The sequence below is a fragment of the Cetorhinus maximus genome, chromosome 20 (genome assembly GCF_964194155.1).
Source record: "Cetorhinus maximus chromosome 20, sCetMax3.hap1.1, whole genome shotgun sequence".
Taxonomy (NCBI): domain Eukaryota; kingdom Metazoa; phylum Chordata; class Chondrichthyes; order Lamniformes; family Cetorhinidae; genus Cetorhinus; species Cetorhinus maximus.
Window position 1 is genome coordinate 33430051 of NC_135898.1, and position 19523 is coordinate 33449573.

Here is a 19523-nt window from a genome sequence, read left to right on the forward strand (position 1 = left end):
TACTGAGGCCAAGATCGACAAAACTTTTGATGAATATTTAATATATTTTCTGAAACTGTTTCCATTCAGCAATTGTTACATATAAACTAACAAACGCCATGAGCACCTATTAGCCTTCTAATAGCTTGCTTGCAATTTACAGCAGCAATTGAATCTTCTGCACTACTGTATTTCATTATTGTCACAATATTTGACCCAAGGTGCTTTAGTTTTGCTTTATATACACCAAGGCTTTGTGCTTTGTTAGACCTGAGCTCCTAATACTCAAGCTTTTTGGGAAATATATGTCTTGCGGTGCAGTGGGTAGCATCCCTGCCATTGAGCAAGAAGCTGCGTGTTCAAGCCCCACCCCAGGACTTGATGGCCAAGGAAGGTGTGTTCATAATGCGGCCAAACAGGTTGAGAATCCACCTGCTAACCCTTCCAACACACGCCAAAGGCAGGTGGTAAGAGCTGGGGAGATTTCTGGTCAGCCATTTGACGGAAAGAAAATTGGAGCCATCACTAATCATAGCTCTGGGCTACGTTGGAGAAGTGTATGTTGCCACAGCAACTCAGATTCTTAATAGGGAAGGCTGGCTGGACGTCTGGTGTGGATCAGATTGGTGCCAACAGCACGGGGTTTGATCCCTGTTCTACTGGGGTGGATTCAGGACCTGTCTCCTTGGCCTACCTGTGGTGGAGGTCCTGCAGAAAACTCCAGAAGAAGATTTATATTGCCTTCCACTCTGGGGGACAGAGCGAGGGGACAGGTCCCAAATCTACCCTCAGTCGGAATTGGAGTTGAACCCCCATTGTTGGTGCTATTCTGAACCACATGCTAGCCGTCTAGCCAACTGAGCTAATAATAAACAAACTAGAAGCTAGCAGACATGGTGGCATTACTGCACAATGAGATACTTCTGTTGTATGAGAGTGTTGAGATATTTAAGGCCCTGTCAGTATGGAAATCTCCAGTGTAAAGCTGATCCTTGCGTTGTGTCATGAGACTCACTTCATTTGGAAAGCAGCACACAGTTGATGGCATTAAACTGAAGCTGTCACTGTTATTCTCAGTGCAGTGGGTTTGTTGTGTTGGTAGTCAGTCAGTAATACTGCAAGTGCTAGAAGAGCATGTGATCCTTCAGTAATCTCTTGAGATGCAGGAAAATGAGTTGAGGTAGCGAGTGTGCTGCTAATTCCTGACATCACCAATTTGTGCTTTACATTTCCAAACACTGATGAATTTTTGCACAGCTCAGTGCGGTCCAATTGAAGCAGGTGACCTCAACTGGCTGGTGCCAAGGTCAATTGTCTTGTCTCATCAAATCAACTCGAAAAAGATAGTTACAGTGACTTTTTCGTATATCTCATCAGTTAAAGAAAAAAATCCCTTTCATCTGCAGTGTTTAGCATCCTAGGTGTATTTTCTTCCATCCAATTTAATATATCTATATGTATGCATATGTACATTGATCAAATTCTGCTCCGGAGCTTGCTTCATTGCCGACCATCATACTTCTATTATTGATTCTGCTATATCTCCAGAATAGACAGCTTAAAAAGACTGCACAGCAGCTTCAGAAATGCTGTGGCTGCAAATGACAGAGTGACATGAAGGAAAACAAATGAGCATTAGCCCCATAGGAGAAAGGAGGCCTGTGTGAAAGTTTCCAGTTTTAGGAAGCATCATTTATCATTATTTGACCCAAAGGCCTGGTGCTCATAGATTTGATTCTGATGATATGGTTAAAAAAAATGTTAAGGTTTAAGAATCTGTAATATTTCATAGTATTCCACAACCACAGGGACAGAGCTTGAAATTCTATTGGGACCAATGTGTCATTGGGGGAGATACAAGATCTCATCAGTTTCTTGCCCCATAACATTAACTACAATTCAAAGCTGCTTGCTTGACGGTGAATCTCTTTGGGATATCCTGAGGTTGAAAAAGGCACTATTTAAATGCAAGTTTATTCTTTCTTTTTTATCCCATTCTTTTTGTTCTCAGGCTGGAAGCTGTTATTCATTTGCATACACAGGACTTAAATTTCTGGTGGTTGGGAAAGCAGGAATGATAGCAAGATCCCAAATAGAAAAAGGTTTCATAACTTAGGATGGAACCTGGATCTACTGTGTTTCTGCCCCATGTAACTTGGGTAGGACAATAGAAGCATTATGTGTTACACCAAAAATTCCACCCAGCTTATTCCGAATAGACCAATGGGACTCATGTTTACCCAGAACACTCAGACTCTTTCAAAATTAAAGAAATTGAAGGCAATTGATTCCACAGCTATCTGTCATGCAGACATTATACCTGCGGAGATTCTACATATCTGTTCTTTTTTTTTAAATCTTTGGCATAACAAGGATCTCAGATGCTGCTTTGTAGAGTGACTATCCACCATCTCATTTCACTGCCCACTTCTGTTTCACCTCCATGAGTGCATCTGTATGTCCTGCATATAGAAGTGACCCCCATCCCTGGGATGGGATCAATGGAGGGATCTGACTCATTTTTGTCCACTTAATAGGCTCCTATAAAATTTGAGGTCATGCTTTGCTTTGAATATGAGGTGGTGTAGCAGGAGTTAACAGCACGTGAGCCAAATAGCACACAAACTACATACAATCTTCATATCAATGAAGGAAGCCTTTTAGTACACTTTGCCTTTGACAGCCCTTTGAAAGAGCCATCTGAATTAGTCTCGCTACCCTGCTCCACCCCCATAACCCTGAAAATCTTTCCTCTTCAAGTGTTTATCCAATTCTCTTTTGAATATTGAATCTGCTTCCATCGCCCTTTCAGGCAGTGCATTCCAGATCATCACAACTTGACCCTAATGGTTACTGGGCAAAGAGACAAGTTAAAAAATTTGTACTGGGATGCCAACAGGCAAGCTGCCATCTTCTCTATTGCCAATCATGAGGTTTTTCACCTCATGAGCAGGGATGAAATTCCAAGGGGAGGGGAAGTGATATTGCTGCTGCCAATTGGTGTGATCTTTTGGTTGGATGTAAAGGGCTGTAATTCCTCTGGAGCTTCCTAGTGACTTTTGCCAAAAGTCCAATGATAGAGTGATTGGACCCCCATGGAATTTCAGCCCTCCAATATTGAGGCATAGCTGAATAGGTCTTGTGTGCCTTGTGGTCTGTTTTATACCATTCTTGACCCATGATGGTACCTGGGTTTGATCTTCTGCAGAACTGACAGACAAATGCACAACTGGGGCAGAGTTCGTGCCTTGGTATTCTCAGCACTGAAAATAACTCACTCTTGATCCTTCCAATTCAGATTGAAACTGACTACAGTGACACAGTCACAGCTTATCTTTCAGATGGAAAGTTAGCTAGGTGATATAATCAGCCAAGTCAACAATGTGACTTTTGGCGATGTCCATCAATGGACCTAGGGCACAAATGCTACAACTACTGCCCCCCCACCCCCACTCCCTACTCCCTGAGGGATCCTACATCATTCTTTCAATAAAATTTGAATGTTTTTTTACAGACAGGAAGGGGGTTAATTTAAACAGCCCTGATTTCTCCTTTCACCACCCATCTATAAACAGAAATGTGTTTTGATTGGCTTCCCCTTTATAAGCCATGGCATGTTTCCCAACCCCTCAGTTTTTGTGTGATACAATTTTCTATTATTAACTCCACAGCAAACTCAAGATAGGATGAACTCAGAGGGTTAGTTTATGTGTATGCCTTCAAGGTGCAAGAGTGGGGAAGAGTCTCCATTTAGCTCCCTGTGCACTTTTACAGTAAAAGAGAGATAGCGAAAGAAAGATTTACAGGGAAAAAAACCACAGAAAAAATAATTATTGTTTCACATGAGTCCAGAGTCCAGAATCAAAGTCCAATGGTATATTCCTTCACAGAGATTGGCAGGCTGAACTGAGGTTGGGTAATTCACTTTCCAGTAGAGTTGACTTCCACGATGAGATAGGCATGCAGAGATGAATCAGTCTGTAGGCGATGGTATAGAAATTCCAGTCTTAACATTGTAGGTGGGGCCAGGCATTCAAAACTGGATAGAGCCCCTTTTCTGTGCTGCTGCTTGTAGACTGAAGCTTATTAGAACCACAAGGCAATTTTATTGGTTCCACCAGCTAGGGCTTCATGTCATATGACTCCCACCTCTCCACTCTGGCTTTGACAAAGGGTGTGTATCCCTTTGGCTGGGTCTGTGAGATTGCTAATGTTCCAACCATTAAGTCTTGAATGGGAGGTTGCAGGGCACTTTGTCCTAGCAGTCAAATTGGCTCTGGTTGGACAGGCCTGGCTTATGAAATATAGATGGCCTTTGTATATTTCCCTTTGAATTTGATCTCTGCAGCCCACAAGAGGTCATTAGGGTCTCTTCAGAGGTAATGAGATGCCAGTCTCTGCAAAACTGCTATATTAGCTCCTATTGTTAAAGGGTCACAGGCAGACATAGCTTCAGCCGTTTTTAAAAGGGTCTTAGCCATGAGGATATATATATATATATATATTTAATAAAAATATATAAAGTGTGAGGTCTTAGTCCCCTGACAGTTTGTTTATCATGACCCAACGTCATGTCTGCTCAAGAAAAGAAACTAAATTAATTTACTGTGAACTTGTTGTTCATTATTTAATGCAGGCTCCAGTTGAAAATCAGAAACTAACCTTACAAAAGGGTAATTAAGCTATAATAGGCTTCTTTGTTAGACTTGTTTGTTTAACTTTAAGATTTTGGGCTAGTATGCACTTTCTGTGGTCACACTTGCAGGAAAAGAAAAATAGGTTTGCAGAGTGGGCAGGTGAATGATACAATATACCAAAGTATGAAGTGGTTTGTAGGAGGAATAAAGAGGACACTTATTCCTTGGAATTAAATGGGGTGAAAGAGTATATAGATCTGGAAATATAGATACAGAGATCATTAAAAGTAGGAAGATGAGTTGATAAGGTTATAAAAAGTGCAGACAAAGTATTGGGGTTTGTTTACAGAGGAATAGAATGCAAACACGGTAATGTTAAATTGATCTGGAACCATGACTGGACCACACTCAGGAGAGCTGTGTGCAATGGGATAATGCTCATGCGGAAAGCCTCCTGCTGAGGAAGAGAGCGGTCCAGGCAGTCAGTGGGGCGGGAGGGTGGTGGGGGTGGGGGTTGGGGGGTGGTGGAGTTGGACAATCGGGTGGGGGGGTGGTGGTCAGTCAGTCGGTGCAGGTGCCGGATAGTCAGGGAGGGGGTCTGAGAGTTGGGAAGAGTCAGAAAGTTGGGGAGGATGGGACAGTCAGGGCGTGGAGCACAGAGAGCTGGGGGAGGAGGGTCCGGTGGTCAGGGAGGTCAGCGGGTGTGGAGTTGGGAAGGGTCTGGTTAGGGGAGCCAATCGGGAGTTGAGGGAAGTTGAGGGGAGGTGGGGAATCCCTTAGGGAGTGTAGCCCTGGGGTGCAGGTAGACCCCTTGTGGGTTCAAGGGTTAGGGGGGTCCTGTTGGGGGGTATTGGGGAGTCCCAGGGTGGGGGGAGTCCTGTGGGGTGGGAAGTCCGGCAGGGGGGGGGGGTGCAGATAGTTGGGTGGTGGGGGGAATCCCCTGGGGTTCGACGGGGGAGGGGCGGTTGGGGGAGTCCCATGAGGGGGTTGGTATGGGTCAGCAAAATAGTTATCCAGCGGCTAGACGTGGTTTTAATTCTTATAAATATTTCTGGGTAATTATTGATGCACCACAGTTGGAACCATCTGAAGTTTGCGATTTAAATCACATTTTTTGATGGTTCTCAGTGCAGGGCAATTGCCCATGGGAAGTTTTAACTTCCTGGGAAATTGCTATGCAATCCTTACCTGGGAGCCTCTGGGGTAGGGTGTTGTTTTGTAGGTGGGGGGGGTGGAGGGGGGATTTCCCCGGTCCATCTTTGGGGTGCCCCCCCATACACCGCCCCACTATGTACATATTTATATATATATATACATATATATATAAATACATCCTCACCTGTCATGGCTTCTTTCATGTCCATGTGAGGGGGCAGATGGGGCCTGAGTTTAAGAGCATAGAGAAAGAAGGGCAGGAAAAGATATTCACTGGGGAATTGCCCTAGGTCTCTTCCGCAACAACCCAATAATTTTGGCAAAAGCCCAGAATTTTTCTCTGAGAAATTTGAAGTCTTACTGGCTGTTGAGTTGATCCAATGCTTGTTTCATAAGGAGTGTGCTGGTGCCAGATCTGAGAGGCTTAAGTTGTTCCTAAACTCTGATTAGTTGATGAGAATTCCAACCACCTCAGCCCTCCCCCTCCCCACGGATATGTACAAACAGAGAGTGTGCAGGGGCATTCCCAGGCTATCGGGAATTCCATCCACTCGACCCTTCTTATGTCCAGCAAAACTGACAGGCTTCAATTCTGCACTAAGCACCAAAATCGCCACGCAGCAAAAGTAATCCATTGATGAAAAGGATAAATTAATCTTTAGATAGCAGGCCCTGGATTTAAATCAGGACCATGAACTAAAAAAATACTCCATCAACCTTTTTAAGGGCCACACCTCCACTGGACAGTTAGGACATGGACTTCCATTACCAATACCTGCCACCATTCTTTACAAGGCCCTATCTCACGGATTTGGCATCTAAATGGCCTGCTACTGGTGCTTGACAAAGCATCCTGGAATTCCAGGCTCTTCATCCCTTGAAGTGACTAGCTGCCTTCCTGAGCTGCATGCAGTGTTGCTGTAGGTTCTGAAAACTAATAGTTTTCCCTTGCTACTCACAGAGGAAGAGGACCCCTGAAGAACACGTCTGACGTAATCAACGCAGCCAAAACAATTTCGGAATCTGGCAGTAGGATGGATATATTAGTGCGCCAGATAGCGAGCCAGGTAGGTGCTGTTTTTCTGTCACGTTTCCACATGTGAAGCCATTTTCTAGCTTTCGAAGTGATCCCCAAACCTCTCCACGTAGAATCATCACACAGCTTTCAAATTCTCAACAGCTGCCCCACTGCAGTGAGCTTTCTCATCCTTGGGACATGGGTGTTGTAGGCAAGGGCAGCATTTATTGCCCATCCTCTAGTTGCCTTTGAGAAGGGGATGGTGACTTCTAGAATTGCTGCACTGTTAAGAAGGGAGTTCCAAGATTTTGACCCAACATTGATATATGTGTGGTGATATATTTCCAAGTCTGGATGGTGTGTGGCTTAGAGGGAAGCTTGCAAATAGTGGTGCTCCCATGGGCCTGCTGCCCTTGACCAAATAACGTATGCATTTTTGCCCAGGAGTTTTAACATTGAACATTACAACCAACAGCCCCTGTTTTGTCAATCGCTAATTGATGCCTTTAATGCCTTGAAGTTTGACCTCTCCAGTGTTCTGCTTATCACCCTGCCCCTCTCCACACTTCCCATTTTGGTTAGAACACTGCAGACCATTGCTTCCTCTTCATCATAAATCTTCCTCAGCCATCTTCAAAAGTGTGCATTAATTTAAGTAGAACCTGTATGGACTTGTTAGAGGCAAATCATAGTTAACTAACTTGATTGAGGTTTTTTGATGAGGTAACAGGGAGGGTTGATGAGGATAATGCAATTGATGTGGTGTACATGAGCTTTCAAAAGGCTTTTAATGAAGTGCCATATAACAGTCTTTTTGGCAAAGTTGAAGCCCATGGAACAAAAGGGAAAGTGGCAGCATGGGAACGTTTTTGGCTGAGTGACAGGAAAGAGAGAGTAGTGATGACCAATTGTTTTTCAGACTGGAAGAAGGTATATACTGGGATTCCCCAGGGGTCGGTAGAAAGGCCACTGCTTTTCTTGATCTACGTTAATAACATAGACTTGGGTGTACAGGATATGATTTCAAAGTTTGCAGATGACCTACGTTAGATGAAATTTAATGCAGAGAAATGTGAAGTGATACATTTTGGTAAGTAGAAAGAGGAGAACCAATATAAAACTTAGGCTACAATTCTAAAGTAATAGAGAGTCTTGGGAGTCTATGTACATCAATCATTAAGGTGGCAGGGCAGGTTGAGAAAGCAGTTAAAAAGGCATATTGGGTCCTGGACTTTATAAGTAGTGTCATAGGACGGCATTTTCATCTGCGAGGCGGGAATCACTTGTTGGGCCATTTCCTGACATCCTGCCTCCTGCATGGCAGTGAACATCCTCGCTATTTTCATGGTAGAGTGGCAGGGATGGGCTGGAGTTGGGGCCGTTGCCTCCTGAAGAATGCCCAAGGTGGGTGAATGCTGAAGTCGGCAGGTTAGAAGGCCTTTGTCCATTCACTGGGATATCAACCCGGTTCTGTACGTGAGTGCTAGACACCCTAGCCCACACCCCTCAGCCTCCTCACCCCCCTTACTCTCCCCACCCACTCCCAGCCACCCCATGTCTCCTCATATCTCCAATACCCTGTCATATCTCCCATCCCCTCCATGCCCAATGCCTCCTCCATAACTCCTCATCTCCCATTATCGCTTATAGTTTATATGCCCCCACTATTTCTCCCATTCTGCCTTCATAACCCCATCCCCTCCATACACACTCAACAGTATCCACTATGGACTGAACTCATTGTCCCCATTATAACAGTGGGAAATTGTTGAAATGCTCATGAAATAAATAAGAAATCATCCAGTCAAATTCCACTTGAAAAAATTGCTCCTCTTGGGAGCTCAGAAAACTGTAAATCAAACACACAGCTGTTCAAACTCCCCTTGAAAAAGACTCATTCCTTCTAACTGTTCATAAACCTGTTAAAATAAGAAAATAGCCATTCAAAAACCTCTTCAAAACACTTTAATCCTATTAACTGTTCATAATACTGTCAATTAAGCAAAGCTTACAGTCCTCATCACAGCTGTGCCTTGCTGAGCTAAATCAATCAGTCGGGCTTGAAGCTGAGCCAAGCATTCATAATGAGATTCAATTGCATAATCGAATAACTAAGCTCTCCAGAGTTCAATGCAATGGTGCTTTGAATTACCTGATGGTTATCTGTTCACTTATTTCAAAGGCTCAATAGATGAACCTTCAATCAAAGAGTCAGACAACTGTTCAACTATTTCAAAGGTTCAATAGTTGTCTGGGCTTTAAATCAGTGCAAAAATTGTTATGACTCAGTGAGGATGAGTGCACTGGCTCCCCTTTATTCAACCCCCTCAGTTGGTCACAACAAAGGTTTTTTTTTAAGTTTATTTTCCCCGTAGATGCCTTTTCCAATTCAAATGTATTTGCTTTTTAATAAGGAGCTAATCAAACCAGGTTTTCTTGAGTCAAAGAAAGAGTAAGTTTATTAGTTACTAAGCTGGATAAAAAATAATAAACATGATGACACACACACAGATCTCAGAAGTAAGAAAGGTTAGAGTCCAAATAAAAGTTAAAAGAATGTATAATTAAATCATTTGCTTGTCCTTTAGTCATAGATTGTTGAACATTGCAACTGTTTGAATTTAGATAGTTCCCTTTAAATTCCTGGAGTTGAATTGAAGTTCAGGTAACTGCACCTTGCTGGAGCCATCCTTAACTTCAGAGAGAGGGGGAGAGAGAGAGAGTTTCCTTACTGTTCTCTTCAGCAGTTTTTCCAGATGCCTTCTTTCTGTTTCTGGCTTGGCAAAACCAGTTCTTAAACCTCCTGTCTGTATATTCTAAGAAGGAATTTGATTAACATGGCTTTTACTCATTGTTGTTGAACAAATAATCACATTTTTGATCTTTCATCTCAGAAACTTTTGACAGATTTCAGGATAGTAGAAACCAATAGGAGATGGGCTTATTTCATTCTCGACAGGGGTTTTGAACATTTGTTGGGTATCTGGCTGGTTAGCAGTTCCCATTGCCTTGACAGAATTACTGTTTATTAAAATCCAGCACTGTGCATCTTTAATGTCTTATTTTCAAAACTTCCTTTTTGAAGTGGACCTTGACACACCCCAGGTGTGAAATTTCATGCAACACATCAGGACAGGTCTGCAGTGCAATCCATATAGGAACTTCCCAAAAAAATGGCCAACTTACAACATCAGGCATCAGGTGACTCACGGCAGCCACTCCTGGTCAGTGTCTTTTCTTGTATTTCTTGAAAAACAGGTCCTCTTTAAGCAGTTCAATATGTTTTTGGTTAGCTGGTGAACTTTTAAGTAGATCTCACTCAGTCACAGATTCCCATATTTGTGGCAAAATCAAAGCAAAAGGTCCAGTTGGCACATTAATGATTCTCAATATTGTTGAATGTAGAAGAGCACTTTATCCACTGGAAACAAGTCTCTAATGCACCTGAACATTTACACAATGCTGATTGCATTAATGGTCACTTACCTTTTAAGGACAGAGCCCCATGATCAATCACTGCATTAAAAGCATATTTAACTTATCATAAAACATCTATTTATGACTTTTGAACTTGTCAAGACCTTTTGAACTCACTTGTCAATGATTCCAGACCAGGCATACCTCATGGTTCACAACTTCTCCGAAATGCTGTGAACCACACCTTCTAACAAAATAGGCCCAACTCCATGAAAATAGTGCATGGTCTTAAATGCCTACCCCTACAATGGGGTAGGCAAGGTCAGGATTTCTGCATGCGGGCTCTCTATCTTTATCCCAGGGCCATAAAAATCCCACATGCCAGAAATGAGGGTGGGAATCCTGGAATCTGGTCCCACCCATTAAAACTTACAGCTGTAGTGACTCTGCTTGGTGGGTAATGTTTTCTTAAATCTCTGTAACATTGTGGCCTTTCTAGACACCAATACTTTATCTCCAACCTTAGTCATGTTTGTTGGTCTAAGGCAAAATGTTGTCTGCCCAATTGAACATGAAGCATCACTGTGTGTGTGTGTGTGTGTGTGTGAGTGTGGGGCGTCTCATTAGCTACAACACAAACTTTCCTCTATCCATGTTGATGATGTTGGTGCTCTTAGAATCTGATTAAGCAATTTGAACTGTACAATTTGGATTCAGGGTGAAAACACATACTGACTGTGCACTTTGTGAAATGTCACAACTACACAACCAGGCCCCACTTCTTACAGAACAATATGAATATCTTCTGCTTTCCAGACACCATCCTTTCCCAGCACCTGCACCTTTGGACAATTTACAAATCCCTTGTATATATCATCCTCCAACACTCAACTCAACTTTGAATAATTTCATTGGTCCAACATCAACAGATGGCACTAGTATTGTCACTATCATAGGAATCAATCGCACAATGTCATTTTGCTTGCACGGCTCCATTTGCACTAATGCACATTCCCATCTGATCTCCAGATTTTAATTCGTCTGGCTGACTGAAAATTTGGCTACCGATTGTTTTCTATATAAGATCATCCCTTTGAATTTGATTCAGCACAAACCCTCCATATATAGTGCAAATGATTACCTTCAGAACCAACTGTTCCCCAAAATTTTGGTTATTCTAAATGTATTAACTTTATTAATATTTATTAACTTTATGCCTAACCTTGCCTGCTGTTAGCTGTTCTATTGAAACCTGGGATTCACTTGGCTCTGAAGTAACGTCATCTGTTTGTCCATTCATTCCATGAAGTAGCCCTTTTAACTTGTTACACATTGTTTCTTCATGTTCCAACATTGGGCGGAATTGTCCCAGATTTGCACGAAGTGCAGTAGCGGGCAGGTAAAAATACGGTTTACCCGCCAGCCGCAATGGCGACTTTTCACGCCGCATCAGCCCAGACCCGCCGCATTAATTACGCATTCCCTGGAAACAGGCCGTTTCCATGGCAGATGGGGTCTCATTCGCCTGTCATGCCATCACCTCACCGCTTCATCACACCGGGCGCACATATCTCATGCATCCAGTCCAGGGCTATTGCAAATAAGACATGGCCCTGGAAGGCAGAAAAACTAAACCTGGGGGCTGCAATGACAGGTCCCTAGAGCACCTTTTGGACACAGTGGAGGCTCACCGTGATGTCCTCTACCCCGCAGGATGGGCAGCAAACTCACTAGTCCGGCTTGGGAGGTGGTGGCAGTGGTGGTCAGCGCCAATGCCCTGCAAAAGAGGACAACCACCCAGTGCAGCAAGAGGGTGAATGATCTCCTCCACTCCACCAAGGTAAGTCACTCTACTCATCACTCTCAACTCACACACTCACAAACCCATTACACATCTACAGAGCCCTCATTCACTGCCAGTTCAAGGGACATCACCATTCACTCTCTCACACACGCCTTCATTGTCCTCATCCCGTCCATGGCACCACTCACCACCCACATACGCCAGGCATACTTATCATCTGGCCTGGCAGGCGTCCTGCTTACACTCTCTCCATCTCTATTTATGCAGGGCAAGCTGGCACACAACAAGAGGGAAAGGTCGCAGACTGGTGGTGGAATGCCTGACATCAAGATCCTCACAGACTTTGAAAACAGAGCCATCCAGCTGGCTGGTGAGGGTCTGGACTGTTCCTGTGCTGATGGTGAGGTCGGCGCTGCTCTACCAAGTGAGGATCCAGCAGTGCAACATCCATCAGACAACCATGTTTCACAGGCCACTGTCATGCACTAATTATTTCCCCTTGCTTTTGCAGGCACAACTGGAAAACAGCCAACAGAGTCCATGACCCAGGTCCTTGACTTAAGCCCCGAAGAAACCTCGGAAGAGGAATCTGGAGGCACCCTCCTTGAAGTCCTGTCACAGCGCTCACCCACACCCTCCACCAGCACAGAGACACACACCTCAGTGGGAACTAGCTTTGGAGTAGCCTCAGGAGCACACCTCACTTTCTGATCCACAGCAGACGGAGGCAAGGACTTCCCAGGTGACCAGCACTCGGAGGACTGCTGGAGGCCCGAACGTTGCTGAGTCCAAGTCAGATGAAGAGCCTCTGGACTTGGTCATGTCACAGTTGCTGGAGCTGCAAAGGCAAGCTCGGGAACATCAGGAAGGGATGTCCGCTGCACTCCTCAGATTACAAGGCACGATGGAGGAGTCCGTCCGTCTTCAGGCTGAGGTGATAGCACCGGCATTGCAATGCACTGAGGTCAACACTGGCAGGATGGTGGCCACCATGGAAACCTTGGTCCAGGACATTGGTCCTGAACTGCTGTATGGGCTGAACTCCATCACTGACGCTATAGTTGGCCTCCACTAGTGTCAATGCGAGAGGGGTGCTGGGCAGCTCGATCTCACTCCAGCTACTCCTTCTCCTCAAGGAATCAGCCTGGGGCCCTCAGGCACCCACAGGGAGGAGGATCAGCAGGGGCACACCCCGGGGCCATCCATCCAGGTGACCCTGGGAGTGTCCAGCCCATCCGCATCTTCTCTTCCTGTGACCTCAGCAGCTCCAGCTCCACAGGCTGAGGTGGGTGCCACTGCCACATGGCAGGACCCCGAAAGCAGGCCGGGGCCCTCCAGGGGTGCCCACCAAGGTCATCACAGACAGGGAGTAGCAGTCAGCAGGCTACCTCCACCTCCACTGTGGATGGTCGAGGGACACCAAGACATAGCGGCAGGGTTAGGGAAGTTAAGATGTAGTTGCACAGCCTTGGCACTTGTACATACTGTTCACTATTGTCAATAAACTCCCAAGAATGTCTCCCTGCCTGTGGCCTTTTGTTCTGATGAGCAGCGCTCATGTCACTCAGATGTGAAGCCTTTCTGCACAAGATAAAGGCAGGTGTCTCAGTCCAGGGCCTCTTACCTGCACTTTCTGCAGCCTTCAGTCCCACTCCCTGGGACATTACTGATGCCTGCACCTCGGCGGTGTTGGTCATTGCTGCCAGAATGTCGTGGGCAGGTGTCACAGAGTTCCGTCATTCTGTGTGCTCTCAGCACCTTTGAGGTGGGGCTGGTCCCCTTCACACCAGCATCTGTGACCGGTGACACTGTGCTCCTGAAGGGCTTAGGTGCTGATACATGACAAAGGATCAGGTGCTTTTAAAGTTTCATGGCTGCGTCTCTATGATATGACCCTGATCACAGAGCACAAGCGAGCTGCCCTCAGCCAGACAGGAGTCAGACATTCTCAGAGGCTATGTGAAGATCTATGGAGTGTCCTCACTGCGTCATCATCATCCTCATGCGATTGAGCAACTATTAGGGCTTCCACTATGTCACCATGACTGGAGCATTATCACAGAGGGTATTCGCGCTGCCATAATCCAGACTGGAGTCAAACATTCACAGATGCAATATAAAGATCTATGGTGTCTCCTCACTGCATGCCGTCTCATCCTCCACAAGTCTGGCAGCAATGAGAGCCTTCCGAGCACATCTGCCTCATCTAGCCAGTATGAGGGACTCATCCCCATCACCGTTGTCTTGGAGGACCTCCTCACCTGCATTCCCATCAGTGTCCTCCTCATCAGAGAAGGCCTTTAGCTCCTGCATCTCTTCCTCAGCCAGCTCCTCTCCCCGCTGGAGCACCAGGTTGTAAAGAGCACAGCAGGCAACGATGATGCGTGACACCCTCTGCGGACTGTATTGCAGGGCTCCACCAGACCGGTCCAGACACCAGAACCTCATCTTCAGCATCCTGATGGTCTGCTCCACCAAGTTGGGAGCTGCAGCATGAGCCTCATTATAGCGTCGCTCTGCTGCAGTCTGAGGCCGCCACACGTGTATCATCAGCCACAGCCTCTGCGGGTAGCCCTTATCCCCAAGGAGCCAACCCTGCAGCCTCTGTGGACTTTGGAAGACTTCAGGGATCTGAGACTGACTGAGAATGTAGGAGTCGTGCACACTCCCTGGAAACTGTGCGTACACCTGCAGGATGCGTTTGTGGTGGTCGCACACCAACTGCACATTCAGCAAACGGAATCACTTGCAGTTGACATAGTTGACTGCATATTGCAATAGAGATCTGAGCGCCATGTGAGTGCTGTTGATGGCACCCGGCACCGTGGGAAACCCAAGATCTAGGCAAATCCTATGGCCTCACAAAGATAGCATGAATGCATTTGTGGGCAGAGGCTTGTGAGATCCCACCGAGGTCACCTGTGGAACCCTCAAAGGAGCTACAGGCATAGAAATTGAGTGCCACAGTCACTTTCATGGCCACGGGCAGTGGATGCCATCCATGTCCCCGTGGCGCCAAATCCTGCAGCAGGTGGCAGATGTGACCGGCCAGTTCTCTAGACATGCGCAGTCTTCAGTGACACTGGTTCTCAGTCATCTGCAGGAATGAAAGGCAGCGTCTATAGACCCTGGGTCCAGCTAGACATTAACCAGCGATGGCTCACTGTGACTCTTCGGCAGTGTGTGTGGCAGCCCCAGCCACTCCTTCTTCCTGAGAGTGCTGCTGCTGCCTCTGCGCAGCCAGACACCTCTGTCGCTCTCTTCTCCATCGTCTTCGCTCTCTGTAAGCCACGAGGCATACAGCTAGTTCACCAGGCTCCATGATCCTGATGTACTCCTCCTTCAGGGTGAAAGAGAGAGACACGTGGTTAGCATGGCTGTACTAAGAACCTGCCTTGGTTAAGTGTGAAGGCCCCTTAATGCATCCCGGAGAGTGCTGGCCACCACTTGGATGGCCAGAGTTTAGTGCGCTGCATGGCTGCCCGAAACCCCACCCACCTCCGCCCCACTCCAACTGACCGATTGGCAGCAGCTTTACCCATTGGACTGCAGGCTGTGCTCTCAGCTCAGGCACAGGCATTCTCCTAACCCGCACTGCAAGGCTGCACTGTTAGCTTAAACCATGGGGGAGACTGGTCCAAACTGGGATGATGACATTGCAAGGGGCTGTGAGCACCTCCACCAGTGACTGCTCCATGGCCAACTTTAGCAAGGAGATTGTACAACTTGCCCAGTCGTCCAACTGCTCTACAGTCCACAAAAACACTCATTAATTTGCAGTCTGTGCCAAAGGGTGAAAAGTTCTGGAGCGCTTGGTGGGCACTTTGATGCCTCTGCGTTGCTTGATTGGGCAGATAAGCTAGAGGCCCGACTCCAATCATATCAAAGTGGCTGTGCCTGAACAGTCTCAGCTGCAGAGGAATGATCACTTTATACAGGTTTCCCTAATGCGTGACCGCTTCCCTCATCCATCCTACCCCCTACATTCCGCACATGCTTGTGCACTACCTTCAACCACAGGGCAGCCCTAGCCCCACCCACACCCAACCCCCCAACATGCCTCAACCTTGAACACCAACAAGCGACCTGGGCAAGCCCTCCGCAACATTACCATGTACTCACCTCTGAGTTGCCCTCAAAGTGCAGCCTGCCAAGTGCTTGCATTTTATGTGGAGTTGTGAAACATGTTGCTGTGCAATCATGCCGACGTAGGCGGATGATCCAGCAGGTAGGGATGATTCTGGCTGGGTGGAGGGGGTGGCTTATAATGATATGCAGATGTATTACAATGAGGTTCCTGATGTCCGCTGGTGGGAAATGCGGCCCGTCATCAGCGGGTGGAGTGGACGGTCGCAAACTGGTTTCACGATGTAGTGAAACTGATCTTGGCCTTCTTGCCATTTTGCCCACTCATGCCACCGAACACAGCTGATGCCAGCGGGCATGAAAAATCCCATCCGTTATCTCTATATTAACCTTGCTCCATGTCCCTCTAGCCTCAGTTGCTTCAATATCTCTCCAGTCTTCTAATTCTCTCTCAATTCTGAGACCTTCAGTTTCTTCCTGACCTGGCATCACATGGTCCATCTACACCTCCTGCATTGTGCTTAATAAAATGGTCTACCATTTCTCCCTGCACTGCATGACAAAAATTCAACATGCAATTCATTATGCAATGTGGGAGACAGAGGAAAAGGTTAACAGAGCGGTAATAGTCTCACATCGCAAACCATTATATAAAACTTTGTGTCTGTAACTACAGGATCATTTATGGATCCTTCCAGTGGATAGGGGCATTGAGTCTGCTCTATTTTATGTGCCTCCCATTTGAAGTATTAATTACAATGATTTGAATTTTTATTTCACGTCCACGCTGTTTACGGTCAGGCATGTGTGCAGTGAAGTATCTATATTGGAGCATATCTGTGCTAGAAAAATGGAAAATTCAAAGCTCTTCTCTCATTGTTCCCTAAGACTCTTATTGTAGGCCATCATACCTCACCTTGCAGATGTTCTGTTATCCAGAGTTTTATCTGAACTTATCCGCCAGCTCCATCGGTAAATATTGCTTGATGATGATACATGCATAGACAACTAGACTATCACTGTTACATTGGACCTGAAAATGCTGGGGTCACTGTTGCAGGGTGCTATAGCACTGAAGGAGGCTATTCAGCCCATTGTGCCTGTCTATTGGTGGTGTGTCACAGTTCACTCAGGGAGTGCTGTGGTAACATACACTTTTACATGTTGTAGTCCGGAGCTGTGGATCGCGATGGTAGAGGCTCCCATGTTCTTTCCATCACATGGCTGACCAGGAATCTCTCCCGCTCATAACGTCTGCCATTGGCATGTGTTGGAAGGATTTGCAGGTTGACATTCAACCTGTCTGTCTGCTTTATGAATGCACCTTCCTTGGTCATCAAGTCCTGGAGTGGAATCGAACCCGTAACTTCAGGCTTAGAGGCAGGGGTGCGACCCACAGTGCCTCAAGGCCTCCTTGCCTCTCTAGTATCTGATGTTAACCCCTACCACCGATGAAAGAATTAGTTCAACAAGTAGTAGTAGTCCCTGAAGCAATATATTGGTGATTAGGAATAGCTTAGACCTTCTGTAATGTGCAAGGCACACGCTGCTGGACAAAGTACTATAGGCACCATTGAGACAATCCTGAAAAATTCATTGCCTGTAAAGAGAAACAAAATCAACTGTGGCTCTGCTGGAGAGTTTTGAATGGGTTAATGCGAATAACACTTCTTGAATTTCTGATTTTCTCTGTCACCCTGCAGAGTGTGGTTGGTAAATACCTACTCAAACTAAGGCCTGACGGTGAAAGAAAACCTCTTAAATCAGCATGATGTCATCACCCAGCATTGCAACATGGCAACTAGAATAAGAAGTTAATTATGGTTTCAAAAAACCTTCAGCGTGAATTCAGCAATCACAAAAGCTGTACTCTCTTTTACTTGCTTTTGCTATAAAACATCCTCTGTATATTTAACAGTGGTATAACATGTAGGAAAAGCAAATCTGTTAAAATAAATTGGAACAACTTGTAACATCACTGATGTCTTCTATACATCTGTGAAACAAAATTCTGCTCGGGAAAACCGAATTCACCTCGTTTAATATTCTTCCCTGACCCTGGCCCTCATGTTCACAAGGATATACCTCCAAATATAAATAGATTAAGTGCCTTTTTTTTTGTGAAATGATTTAACCCTTTTTTGTAGTTGAGAATTCTTCTCCAGATTATTGCTATAGAGATAGCAAAGGCTTCTCCAGAACTTTCCTGAATTCAGCTCAACTGTCAATCATTTCTTACTAAGAAGCCCATTTAGTTTTTCAACCACTCTAACTGTTCATTAATCCCTTCTCCCTTGGGAAAGGGTCCTAGATCGTTATCTTTTCATGGAGTCACTGGCAAGTCCAGCATTTGTTGCCCATCCCTAATTGCCTTTGAACTGAGGACCTTGCTAGGCTATTTCAGAGGGCAGTTAAGAGCCCCACATTGCTGTGGGTCTGCAGTCACATGTAGACTAGACAAGGAAAGGATGGCAGGTTTCCTTTCTAAAGGGCATTAGTGAATCAGATGGGCTTTTGCAACAGTCAGTGATAGTTGTCATGGTCACCATTACTGAGAGTAGCTTTCAATTCCAGAGTTATTGATTGAATTCAATTTCCACTAGCTCCTGTAATGGGATTTGAATCCAGGTCCCCAGAGAATTAGCCTGGGCCCCTGGATTACTAGCCTAGTGATTTTACCACTACACCACCATCGCTTTTTAACAAACGTTGCCTTTCCTCAAGGCAGAATGATTATTTTCTAAGCACATTTTTTAATGTAGATGGTGCAGGTTGCTCTCTCCACTTCCCCTGCTCTCTCTGTGCTGTCTGCTCTCTCTATTCTCCTCACTTACCCTGCTCTCTCTGTGCTGTCTGCTCTCTCTATTCTCCTCACTTACCCTGCTCTCTCTGTGCTGTCTGCTCTCTCTATTCTCCCCACTTACCCTGCTCTCTCTGTGCTGTCTGCTCTCTCTATTCTCCTCACTTACCCTGCTCTCTCTGTGCTGTCTGCTCTCTCTATTCTCCTCACTTACCCTGCTCTCTCTGTGCTGTCTGCTCTCTCTATTCTCCCCACTTACCCTGCTCTCTCTGTGCTGTCTGCTCTCTCTATTCTCCTCACTTACCCTGCTCTCTCTGTGCTGTCTGCTCTCTCTATTCTCCTCACTTACCCTGCTCTCTCTGTGCTGTCTGCTCTCTCTATTCTCCTCACTTACCCTGCTCTCTCTGTGCTGACTGCTCTCTCTATTCTCCCCACTTACCCTGCTCTCTCTGTGCTGTCTGCTCTCTCTATTCTCCTCACTTACCCTGCTCTCTCTGTGCTGTCTACTCTCTCTATTCTCCTCACTTACCCTGCTCTCTCTGTGCTGTCTACTCTCTCTATTCTCCTCACTTACCCTGCTCTCTCTGTGCTGTCTACTCTCTCTATTCTCCCCACTTACCCTGCTCT

The 19523-nt window shown here is 45.8% G+C and overlaps 1 protein-coding gene across 1 annotated transcript in view; it reads left to right on the top strand.

Annotated features, from left to right (window-relative positions):
- Positions 1-19523, top strand: part of LOC144695011 (catenin alpha-3-like) — a 1693436-nt gene that overhangs the window by 1617306 nt on the left and 56607 nt on the right. Inside the window, exon 16 of the mRNA XM_078565866.1 lies at positions 6733-6838. Within this exon, the coding sequence (XP_078421992.1) occupies positions 6733-6838 (106 nt within the window). The remainder of the gene's footprint in view (positions 1-6732; positions 6839-19523) is intronic.